Source organism: Lactuca serriola, chromosome 3 (genome assembly GCF_051521515.1).
Source record: "Lactuca serriola cultivar US96UC23 chromosome 3, Lser_US96UC23_V15, whole genome shotgun sequence".
Taxonomy (NCBI): domain Eukaryota; kingdom Viridiplantae; phylum Streptophyta; class Magnoliopsida; order Asterales; family Asteraceae; genus Lactuca; species Lactuca serriola.
This window is the reverse complement of record NC_136410.1, coordinates 23,717,077-23,729,626: the sequence shown is the minus strand read 5'-3', so window position 1 is coordinate 23,729,626 and position 12,550 is coordinate 23,717,077. Positions and strand designations below refer to the sequence as shown.

General features: G+C 32.3%; 2 protein-coding genes across 2 annotated transcripts; both read right to left on the bottom strand.

Annotated features, from left to right (window-relative positions):
- Positions 1-4,707: 4,707 nt before the first annotated feature.
- On the bottom strand, positions 4,708-7,653 carry LOC145091695 (AT-hook motif nuclear-localized protein 8-like). Its single transcript, XM_079029473.1, has 5 exons — positions 6,977-7,653; positions 6,807-6,859; positions 5,696-5,827; positions 5,445-5,606; positions 4,708-5,339 (listed from the first exon to the last, which is right to left on the bottom strand). Exons 1-5 carry the CDS (start codon positions 7,500-7,502, stop codon positions 4,956-4,958), a joined length of 1,257 nt encoding a protein of 418 aa, XP_078885599.1. The 5' UTR covers positions 7,503-7,653; the 3' UTR covers positions 4,708-4,955.
- A 1,306-nt stretch (positions 7,654-8,959) lies between these two features.
- LOC145091694 (AP-2 complex subunit mu) lies at positions 8,960-12,142 on the bottom strand. The gene is made up of 12 exons (XM_079029471.1): positions 11,831-12,142; positions 11,095-11,272; positions 10,917-11,007; positions 10,730-10,824; positions 10,516-10,654; positions 10,295-10,433; positions 10,096-10,212; positions 9,913-10,003; positions 9,682-9,824; positions 9,478-9,592; positions 9,344-9,388; positions 8,960-9,255 (listed from the first exon to the last, which is right to left on the bottom strand). Exons 1-12 carry the CDS (start codon positions 11,911-11,913, stop codon positions 9,175-9,177), a joined length of 1,317 nt encoding a protein of 438 aa, XP_078885597.1. The 5' UTR covers positions 11,914-12,142; the 3' UTR covers positions 8,960-9,174.
- Positions 12,143-12,550: the final 408 nt, after the last annotated feature.

Here is a 12,550-nt window from a genome sequence, read left to right as displayed (position 1 = left end):
AATTTGTATGCAAAATCTTAGTCTTTTAAATGATGAAATGTTGTGACTCATTTGCTTCCTTAATAGTATTGACTTTGTACTCAAAGATGTATTGTAAAATCTTAAGGTTTTTCCAACAAGCTTTGTTAGGATAATGGTTTTCCAACAATAAACAATTTATTAGCACTATCTATTGACATGCCCGAATTTCACCCAATTCACTATATAATGAAAGATAATATAAAATAAAAGTAAATATTTATCTTTCAAAAACTATTGGTTCTATTAGATCCCTTGTGTCATGCTAATCCCGCCGTTGATCCTTGATTAGTCCTCCAAAAGATATATGAAGAACTTTGGAATCTTATGTGCAAGTTAACATAGATGAGTGAGCATTTACTTATGTTTCATCGAAACTAATAGAGAAAATTACAAAAATAGTCTAATCCTTTAATTACTTTGTGGAAAATAACTCAAAAAACCCAAATTAGAAAAATAGCAACCAAAATTGCAGATGGACTCAGTCTATCTGGGATTTTACTTGTCCATTTGCGAACGTACAAGTCACTAAAGCGCATTCGTGTTTTAGCGACTTGTACGTTTGCAAATGGACGCTCCATTTGTGATTTTGCGTCCATCTGTGGTTTCCCTTTTTCAGGGGTATAAAAACGTAATTTTTTTTCTTTCACTTTTCAAACTTTTTGTTGGAAATCTCTCTCTCTCTCTCTCTCTCTCTCTCTCTCTCTCTCTCTCTCTCTTTGGAGGCACTATGGACGATTTTATTTTTCAAACATTTTTCAAACTTTTTGTTGGAGAATTCATTTTATTAGAGAGGTTTTAAACAAATTTTCCAAATAAATAACAACTAAAGTAATAATTTTTTGCAAAACTTTATATATAATAAGGTTGTTTCGTAGTTAAATCATATTCATTTCGTAGTCAAAATCAAAAATAAAAATAAAAAAAATAAAAAATAAAATTTTTAAGAAAACGCAAAATCATAGATGGGATGAGAGGAAATCGCAGATGAACTTAGTTCATCTGCGATTTTAGTCAGAGATAGGGGTATTTATACGAAAAAAAAAAACACTTGTGAACATACAAGTGGCTAAAGCACGTTTGTGTTGTGCTTTAGCGAATTGTATGTTCACAGATGGAATGCTAAAATCGCAAATGGGTTTTTAATTTGGGTTTTTTTTGCTATTTTCTACAAAGTAGTTAACAGATTAGGTTATATTTGTAATTTTCTCAAACTAATATTGTGTATTCTAATAGTATTTAACAACCAAATGTTGTCTAGTCATTTGAAAATATTTTCAACTACAATATTCTCAAAGTACAGGCACATTAATGTAAGAAGTTCATTACACCTTTAAGATGATGTTTGGTTTACATTGTTATTGTAATTTCAAGTCCATACTAATTTGTGATAAAAACCATTAATATTAGATAAATTTATTGTATATCGTGGTGTAAGTGACAATCTAATACGTCACTAATCCATGTGTGATGGGTTTTCGTGTCGGATCCAAGTTTGTCGCATAAAACAAACAACTTGACAAAACTTTAAGAAACCGTCAATAATCCTATACATTTTGTTTTCCAGAAACCTTGAAACCAACTAAATAGCCACAGATTTGTCACGAATTGGTGACAACTATTTATCAACAAATTGTTGTTAGAGACAACCTTTTTAGCATCCAAAAGAGACGGGCATATATGGCGATGGATTCAGACGAATACCTATCCTAGATTATTAGACGAATATTCACGTGTTGTGCAAAATGAATTTATATAATTAACATCGACAAAAAAACATGTTCAAAACAATTGTGTTATTGATATATTAACTGTGAAATAATAATTTCTTACACTAATTTGTTATATAAAATTATAATGATTTTGAATCATATTATAACATTTATTAAAATCATATCATTTAATAGTTGCTACTCGCGATTGACGTGTAAACAAAACTAAATATGATTTTCGATTTAGTGTTACTTTTAATGTTATGATTAATTGATTTACAAATTACTTATTTGATATTTTTTGTAAGGCAACATAATGTAATCTATAATTTTATGTTATTTTTAATTATTATTATTGTTATAATTTAAAAACCATATATTTATAAAACTTTAAATTATTATAAAAGTAGTTTTTGATAATTTTTAATAAATTTGAGATGTCGATTTAGGTTTTATATTTAATACATTTAAATGTTTTAAAATATATATTTTTTTTAAATAGTCTTTAAATATATTTAAGTTTATTTTATACTTTGATTGATTTATGTGATCCACATAAACAAAAATTATACCATTTGTTCCATAAACATCAAAAATAAAGACAACATATTCTACATCATCTGAAATGGGATTAAGCCCTTCCATCAGGAAAATATCTAGTTCACAATAGTATTACTTTTTACAATCTTCATGCATGAACGTTCGAAGAATGTCACACACTCAGAATAAGTCATAGAAGAAAAGTCAATATCATTGAATATGGTTTTCACACCATCAGTGTAGAAGAAAGGCTTACGAGTAAATACCCTTTGGTAGTTGAGTTCCACCATCACAAACAGTCCATTAGGTTCCGATTGTGCCATTGCAACTCAGTTTTAGTACTTCAGCTCGATCACAAAAATGTTTCACAAACCCTAGCTCAGTTTCGTTTACAGTGAAATGAAGAATGAAGGTCGACAAGTGAAGATGATAGGTTTTAAGCATCGTATATCATTTATTGACATGACATATCTCACGTGTCATCGGATTAGCCAAAAAATAAATAGTAATTGACACATATACAATCTCAACCGGGAAACCGTTTCAAATCGGGGAAAATGACTAAATTGACATGTCAAATATGAGTTTAAAATGTTGTACTGTACAACTGTATAATGCATATATTGTTGTGTATGGCAAAAAACTGTTGTGTACGAATCACTCCCCGTGGTCTAATGGAGGGATAATGACTTAAAAGGGTAATATATTTTTCATTTTGTACACATTTGGTCACTGAGTTTTTTTTCGTCCACATTTAACCCTTCAACTTGTTAAACTATACACATTCAGTCCTTATAACCGGTTACTCCAGGTTAATCGGGAAAAATGACTTAATATGGTAATATATTTCTCATTTTGTACACATTTAGTCCTTAATATTTTTTTGTTTCAAAATAAGTCTTTTTTGTTTTTGTACTCATTCAATACTTATGAATCATTTCATTAGGTTTTCCTCACGACATCTTACGTGGGACAATCATTGATGAGGTGTTTGGGTTGTTAATGCTTATGTCCATCGCGATCTCGACTGTTTGGTTACGTAGATCTTGTGGTTTGTCTTTGGTCTTCTGTTCTGAACGTCGTAACTTCTTCATACGATATCAGATTTTAACGATATTTATATCCATGTATTCGGTTTTTGAGTCTACTACAACTTTCGTTAAAATCCGAGATCGTATGAAGAAGTTATGACGTTCAGAACACATGACCTAAGCAACCAAGTAGTCGAGATCGCGATGGACATAAACATCAAAAGCCCCAAACACCTCATTAATGATTGTCCCACGAAAGATGTCGTGAGAAAAACCTAAAGAAATCATTCATGAGTACTGAATGAGTAAAAAAACAAAAATGACTTATTTTGCAACAAAAAAATATGAAGGACTAAATGTGCACAAAAATATTAAGGACTAAATGTGTACAAAGTGAAAAATATATTACCTTAAGTCATTTTTACCGGCTAACCTAGAGTAGTCGGTCATAAGAGTTAAATGTGTATAGTTTAACAAATTAAAGGGATACATGTGAACGAAAAAAAAAATCAGTGATCAAATGTGTACAAATCAAATAATATATTACCCTTTAAGTCATTATCCCTCTAATGTACCAAAAAAAAAAACTTTAGTGACCAAATTAGACAAATGTCAAAACTTTGATATGCTACAGTGTCATTTTCCCTTATGTTTTTTGTCATTTTTTGTGATAAAGAGAAAAATCGTCATTTTCATAGTCTAGTATATTCATTCACGCAGTCATTCACAAGATTAATACAATCATTTTATGCTAATTTATAGTTTAATATACTAATTATTCTTAATAGAACTCAGCCCCAAACTTTACCACCACCATCGCCAACTACCATATGTTGCAACCAACCATTGCCACCACCCCAAACTCTATCTTGGTACCAGGTACCAAACGGGGGCGGAAATAGTTTCCCCTGTCCCCTTCCGTACAAAAACAAGATCCCGTAGGGGTTTTGACATCCCTAGGTACCATCTACAGATACCCACTATACTAAATGTCGAGTTTTGTGATTTTATAATATGTAGTAGAGTCCGTTGTTAACATAAGCGGTGACGGTTCGTACCTACGGGATCGTTTCTCGCCCTAGCAAGCTCCAAAAATCAGATCCAGAAAAAAAAAATCAAATTTTGTAGTTTCTAACTGACAGTTTAATACACGGGTTCATATCAAACAAAAGGTATTGGAAATTTTAACAGCCAAAATAAGAATTTTCCAATATAAACCCTCATGTCAAATATAACGTAGCTCTAATTATTGTTGTATTATACATAACTATGTGTCAACCGAACATAAACTCAAGTAAAACATTGAAACAAGAATAACCAGACAGACAGACACAGATTGATTCTACAAGTACATTCAATCTTCATTCCTAAATTCAAAGTTTCACTCATACTTTACTAACAGATAATAGATCAATCTCATATCTTATCATATCCTAAGATGTTCCCCTGCTTACATGCTAATCAACAACTACCCATCCACCATGTTCTGTTCAATCACCAATTCAAGAACACAAAGAAGAAGAAAAAAAAGAAGTTTGAAATTTTGAAAAAGAGATGGAATTCAAGTATAATCCCCGTTTGCCATCATCATTTTATGTCAGATTTCTTGTTGAGAATTTACCATTTACCATTTATCATTTATCATTTATCATCATCAATTGGGAAGCATGTTCATGGTGGAGCTTGGCCACCCCATGTTTGTATACATGGGCAGATTCTGCATCGGCTGTTGTTGCTGTTGCTGCTGCTGCTGCTGCTGAGGCGGCGGCTGGTGGTGTTGTTGGTGGTGCTGCTGTTGCTGGTGCTGGTGGTGGGAAGAATTGTTGTAGGAGCCAGGGATCCGTTGAAGAGGGCTGCTCCCACTCTCGTCAGATGATTCACTTGACGGGCCTTCAGATGGAGGACTTATACCAGGCACCGCCCCACCACCACCACCACCACCACCAAATGTCAACATGTTTGGTGGTGCCGCCGCCGGTGACGGACCACCGCTAGATTTTGATTTCTTTGCATCCGCAATAAAGCTACCAACAATAACCTGGTAGACACACACACCATTGTTAGCCTGCTGCTTCATATAATCTGTGTGTGTGTGTGTGTGTGAGAGAGAGAGAGAGAGAGAGAGAGAGAGAGAGAGAGGGACCTGTACGGGTGAAGCAGCCACCAGCATCCCCGCCACACCACCACCCAAAACCCGGCCGTCTGAACCAGCAAGAGAAACACTCAATCCGCTAGGTTTGCTGTTGTTGCCATTGCTCTCTGAGTGTAAGAAGGAACCTGATAAAGATATTATCTCAAATCTACCCTGAAATATATATGTATATATGAAAACATTAATTATGTAAAAAGTTTATTATTAAAAAAGGAAAAATAAAATAAAAAAAATTAAGCAACCTCATAAGTTACAGTGCCACCAGAGGTTGCAGGCTGGCGAAGAGTGACATTACCAATGGCACCATTGGCAGAAAGAATACAAACAGTGCGGGGCCCTTGTTGTGAAAATGCCATAATTGTTGAGGCTATATCCTGTTAAATAAATTAACACAATTTATGTATCTTCATGTATAGAGGAAATAATGTAAGACAATTTTCATAATATAATCATAAATCATCTAATACTCACTCATCAAAAACAGAGAAAATACCTCAAGAGCATCAAGATCAAGTAATCGGTAATACAATAGTTTTTCAAGAGATTACAAAATTATCTACAACTGTAGTAGTATTTAGAATCTCTTTACTAAAATTTTGTGTTTCTATGCGAATTTACCATATTAACCTTTAAGGGGAATTTACATATGTGCAACACGGAAGGTGCTTACATCAGCAAGATATTGATCTGTTAATGGATGCTATTATTAGATACTTGATTAGCAAAGAAAAACAATGAATGCTATTATTAGATACTTAATTAGGAAAGAAGACTAACGATGCTATTATTAGATACTCAATTATTCATGTGGTCATGAATGCTATTATTAGATACTTAATTAGCAAAGAACAATGAGAAAAATCGAGCTTTCCTCAATCACCAAGTTTGTAATCTTATCATCTATGGTGCTTCAATTGTATGATTGATTTATGAGTTCTAACAAAAGATTTGAATCTTAAATACCATATTACTTGCATCTTCTCTTAAAAACATGTAATAAATTATAGTTTATTCAGAAAGATATTTCTTGCAAGTTTATACAAAAGGGATTGCTTTTTATTTTTAGAAAAAGTTAAAGTGCTTATTCCTTAGACAGTGCATTTCCAAATGTTCACTTTTGCAAATATTGGACTCCAAATGTAACATAATAGACTTTGTGTAAACAACTATTGATCATGCGAATGTCAAACAATCACCACTTATGTATTAATCGCACATTATTGAAGCTATTCTTTTATGGGCAATTCTACTGTATTTTTTAAATTGAAATAAATAAAGACACATACTGTATAGTGATATTAATTTCAAACCAAGATTTTTTTATTTCCATATGTGAAGAACTGGGAAAATTACCTCTCCTGCTTTAACAATAATGACATGAGGCGTAAACCCAACACCAGGTGCACCTGTAATATTCAACAAAATATGAACTTAAACATAGCCTAAAGCATTCAGATGCTTCTTTATAGATGATCAACATGAAATTCAACAAAAAACAAATTAAATTAGATAAGACCGATTACCTAAAGCATCCAATTGCCTCTTCCCAGAACCCGCTGGCCTTCCTCTGTTTTTCTTAGCAGATGAATCCGCATTTGGGGTTCCACCGCTGCCATCGTTTGAAGAATCCAAATTCCCACCACCACCAGCAGAAGTAGGAATAGCAGCGATCGGAGCAGGGGCCAAACCGAGGGCAATGTTGCCATCAGGAGACGGTGAATACTTCCTCGGTCGACCTCTCTTCTTCCTGACGGGCTCTATGCTGTATCCATCCGCCCTAAACCCACCGGACGGAGACGATCCGTCACCGTATTGGTTAGAAGGAGAATTAAAGGGGAAGCGTTGTTGCATCGAATTGGGACTCATCATGTTGGCATTTTTATTGTTGTTGGCTGAAGCGGTGTTTGAGTTGTTGGATAGGTGGTGGTGGGTAGAGAAAGAGTTTGGTGGCATCATCATGTTCATACCGGGCGGTGGCTGTTGCTGCTGGTGATGGGCGTGGTGTTGCTGTAGTGACGACGGTGGTGCTAATGATTCTCGTGAATCCATTTTGAACAAAATTCAACAGAATTAATTGTGTGTTTCCTTGATCTTCTGTTGGATGCTCTCTGATCTTCAAATGCAGGTATAGATCTTGTAGTGCCGCAAATCAATTTTGAGAATCTACTTGGCACCTACTAAACTTGAAACAAATTGAATCGAAAAGATTGGGGAGGCGAAAGATACGATTAAGGGGTTTAAAGAAAGAGAGAAAAGAAGGGAATTAGGGTTTTTAAGATGAAATTTTTGGTTTGCTAGGTCATTTATTGAGTGCATCTACTACTTGTGCTTGTGCTGGAGATACGTTTGAGCTTTTGACACCTTTGTGTCAAACTTGCCTACATCTCCTCTCAAGCTTCTTATCTATCTATACCCGAAATTAACAAATCCCAAACAATTTATTATTAAAATTTTCATAATTGTCAAATATTTTAATTATTTTTTTATAATTAGAAGTTTTAATTGTCAAATAAATTAATTATTCTTTTATAATTACAAGTTTTCAATTGTTATAGTTTTTATTTGTTTAATTGTTGTAGCTTTTATTTGTTATATGAGTATTTAGTAAAAGTAATTAGAAACTTTTAAAATATATAAAATATTAAAATTACAAAAAAGAAATACACTTGTTTAATATATATATATATATATATATATATATATATATATATAAAAGGTTTGTGAAAATTTGATTGTTTTTCTTAAACGCTACATGCTACTACATGAAATATATTTTAAATTGAAAAAATTTTATTTAAATTAAAAGTTAAATGCTCAAACTCCCAAATTAAGTTTTTTGTTTAAATCTCATTTGTTAAAAGCTAAAAATTAAATTAAAAGCCCACAAACCTTATAACTGTCAAACATGTCCATAATCAATTTGGTAGGTAATTAATGGGTCATATCATCCATCTTTGCTAATTAATTTTGTTCTTCTCACATTCATCCCCCCTACATTTTTATTTATTTTACGTATATTATGTTTTTATTTTATTCGCCTTGAAAAAAGATTTATTTATATAACCTTTCAATTTCTCTATCTTCATAAGTTTGTTGGTTGCTATCCTAAATTAGGCAGTGCAACGTCAGCATATATCGTCAAAGGGTGCACAAGCACAACTACGTGAACAACAAATTGAATTTACAATAAATCCACAATTTCTATTTTTGTCGAGAAGGATGTTTATCCAATACTATTATTTATGAAGTACAATGCTCTTATCTCATGAAAAAGTACAATGCTTTTCCAATACTGTAGTTTTTAAGAATAAATTGGCTCCTAATGCATTGAAGAAAAATATATATATATATATTAAAAATTTTAGTTTGATGATCCGTTTAATACAATTATGATTATGATAATAAATAAAATAAAATAAAATAAAAAGTCTGAACTCTGAAATGATCTTTTTAAGTACAACAGTGGACAGATGGACCACATGAAAGCCCGCATCAAACGCTAGTCATTTTCCAAACAAGGACATGACCACTCGTCATATATAATCCGACTTTCAAAAGCAAATTTATTCTTTTCCAAACAACCACCCCCATTCTACAATCAAATAATTCAAATAAAGCACTTTTAAAGTCAAAATACAACATATTTGACCTTCAAAGTCAAAAACAAGCAGCTAATCAACACAACCACACAAAAAAAAAAAAAACACCGTTTGATTTCATCTTAGCATCTGATCTCATATGAACCCGCTTTCGTAATATACCTCACCCATTCCACTGTATTGTAACCACTCTTCTCCCATACCTACAAAAAGACAATTTTAACCCTCAAATATTTACCTAAATTCAAAACACAACACATGGTCGTGGTGTAATAAAATCACAAAACGTACCTTGAGAAATCTGACTCTTAATCCCGATGCTGTAAACATAGGAACCTACAAAAAAAAAAAAAGATGGATTATTATTTTCAAAATGTAAAAAATATTTTATAGCAAAATTAAATCAGAATAAAATAAGTAAGCACCTGAAACTCCATCTGTATTGGTGGTCTTGTCCATGACTTCTTTTCTGCAATCGTTGAAATCAACTCCACTTCCGCACTCAAAGTTGACTCCGTTTGACCAGGAAATTTCCTTATCCTTCAATTTATTATATTACATTTATAAAAAAAAATTAAAAATTTACTTAATGGGCTTAATCAATTAAGACACAATTATTAGATACTCACTTCCACATCAAACAGTCCATAGAAGCATTGTACTTAGCCCTTCCTGATGTCACTTGAAGACTCGTTTTTGCTGTTTGTTTGGGTACTGGAATCTTCACCACAACTCCAAGTGCAAACATTTTTGCACCAAATACACTCTTTACCTGAAAACAAATAATGTTAACAACTAATATAATATTAATATAATTAATTACACAATAAATTTATACATAATTTTAGTTGTTAACAAACCTTGACATTAACTTCCATTCGCGTCCTGCCTAATTCCTTGATTGTAGGCAATACCCGAAATGGAAGATTTACACCCTCTGTGATACGATATCTATAAATAAAATAAAATAATAAATGCTACAAAGTGTTGTTTTGCTATAAGTTTTTTTTTTTTAAAAAAAAAATTATAAATAGTGAGCTTACTTCATTAGCTCGAATTCACCATCTGGTGGCACAAAGCTAACAGTTTTTTCTGAATTAAATCTGGTCAAGTTTACACATTGATGGAAAGTAACATCATCAAGCTCAATAGTTTTCCCACTGCATTATATAGTTAAGTCAAAGTTTGGTCAACAAAAATAAAAGAAACAAGGGTGTAAGTGTAACTTTCTTTGTAAATTACCTTTTAGTAGGGCGTGACTTAATTTCAGACTCTTTCTCAAGGCCGATTTTGTCATTTAATCCTAGCTTCAAATCGGGCATTCCGGAAAGGAAACATTTCATGAGAATCTTGCCAGTTACATCACAACGTAGAACACTACCTGTTGAACAATAAATTGTTTTATAAGAGCATGAGAGGTAAAATACATATAGAAAAATGTGAAACATGATTTAAATTTGTACCTTTTGAAGACATTAAAAGATTAACACTTTCTACAATGTCTAAAAACACTTCGTTCTTTTTATAAGCAAGACCTTCTCTACGCCAACCAACTGCACCAGTTACTTGTAATGTAGCATTGGGGACAGGTTTATCTGTAGGCTGTTTATTCAAAATAATAAATTAGAAAATATTTATATATTTCATGTTTCAGAGATAATCAAAAAATAATAATACCTTGGAAGAGAATGGTGAGCGAACACCTTCTTGAGTAATGTACAGCTTTAAGATTTCTGGTGACAGATTTTGTGGATAACCAAAGTCCATAATTTCTGCAAATAAAGCATATGATATAACACAAAAAACTAAAAAAAAAAAAAACAAATGTACAATAAAATTAAAGGTAAAAAATAATTTAGAATACCATCCAATAACTCATAGATCAAAACAAAGTTATTGCGGATTGCATCCTCATCAAAAGCTCCACCAAAATATGATTTAAATAAAGCAACTGCCTGAATTATAGGAGAAATAATATATAAACAACAAGTCTTAGGACAAAAATTGTGATAAATGATATACATTGATGCTTAGAGAATTACCTCAACAACAAACTTGAAGGCACATGCCACATTGGCATTGCTGCTGACAACAATGACAATATAGACATTGCTGATTCTCATATAGAAGAAAGAGCAACCCCCAATCTGTCTCACAGGACATGTCCCTAGTTCCTTTGTTTGCATTATGTGCATTCTAAAGGCATCCACCATATTTCCCCTAAAAGATGATAGAATAAAGAAGAAATTGATATAGTAAGATAGCTGAACATATATATTTTCTGCTTTTGCAGCAATTAAAAAGCTCCCTGAAAGAAATAATACAATTAGAAACAAGTCGTATAGTTTACAAATTCAAAAATGATCCGGATTCTAAACTTTACCAGTACCCAATATACAAAGAAACTTTAACAAGATCAATAAACCAAAAACTGTTGGTGATAATCCCAACAAAATGTGTGTCGATCTTCAAAACAGCAAAATTTTAGGGTTTACATTAAAGAATTCTATATGTTACTATCTTCTATCGAATGCAGGAGGGGTATAGGCTTCACAGACAAGAAACGGAAACCCCATCTTCTATATGGAATGGCGTTTAATAATAACTACAAGATGAACAGGCTGGAGAATAAAGCACAAAAGTTAAATTCGTTTACTTAAGTTCTCGTTGTTATCAGCAAACTAAAAGCTTTAGGGGGAAATTCGTCTTTTTAGATGCATAACACATTTCCATGTATGTGAATCAGTGAATACATGGTTACAGAGGGAGAGAGCTGACCCGACGTCATCACGATAAAGACGATTGATGAGAACATCGCCACGAAGATTTAGGAAGTAGATAGCGGAAGCAGCAACCGGCATCTCGTAAGCCGGTGCAGTGAAATGTTGAGTTCAGAAACTTTGAACCACACAGAGACAGAGACGACGATCAGGGGAGATCAGATCTAGAATCTTTTTACCAGAATTGGGGTTTCAGATTGCTTCCAACAGTTTCTCGGAGCAGGTCGAGGCCAGTAAACGGATGAATTGGGGTAGTCTCCGTTGAATACAATCGCTTATGTTTTAAGTTTTAACCTTGCTCCTATCAGTCGTATGTGTGTATTCGTTCTTGTCTTACCAATTTCTTTCCATTAATATTCATTTAATAATTTTGGAAAAAATAATTACAAAACAATTGAAAAAAATATGGAAAATGAATTGCGATTGCAGCAGTAATTATATTTTTCGTATCGTTCACGTTTAGATAATTTTATTTTTTATATATATATTTGACGATTTAACTTGTTAAAAGCGCATTGATAATAAATGAATACATTTAACAAGTTAAATAAATAGTCAAATGTGAAAAAAAAAATTTATCTAAATATGAATAATTTTCTTTTTTGCAAATTTCTTAGAATTTTTTATAATTCCTTATATCATTTTTATGATATTTTTTTTTCCTATAGGCTTTTTTAATATAATGTTTTAAACTTTACTTATAATTTCTTTTTCATTT

Coding starts and splice junctions, on each gene's coding strand:
- LOC145091694 (XM_079029471.1), bottom strand. CDS start 11,913: ATGCCGGTTGCTGCTTCCGCTATCTACTTCCTAAATCTTCGTGGCGAT. Junction 10,655..10,729: donor GCTCACCATTCTCTTCCAAG/GTATTATTATTT, acceptor TTGAATAAACAG/CCTACAGATAAACCTGTCCC. Junction 10,004..10,095: donor GGTGAATTCGAGCTAATGAA/GTAAGCTCACTA, acceptor TTTTATTTATAG/ATATCGTATCACAGAGGGTG.
- LOC145091695 (XM_079029473.1), bottom strand. CDS start 7,502: ATGGATTCACGAGAATCATTAGCACCACCGTCGTCACTACAGCAACAC. Junction 6,860..6,976: donor GAGGCAATTGGATGCTTTAG/GTAATCGGTCTT, acceptor TGAATATTACAG/GTGCACCTGGTGTTGGGTTT. Junction 5,828..6,806: donor TTATTGTTAAAGCAGGAGAG/GTAATTTTCCCA, acceptor TTTATTTAACAG/GATATAGCCTCAACAATTAT.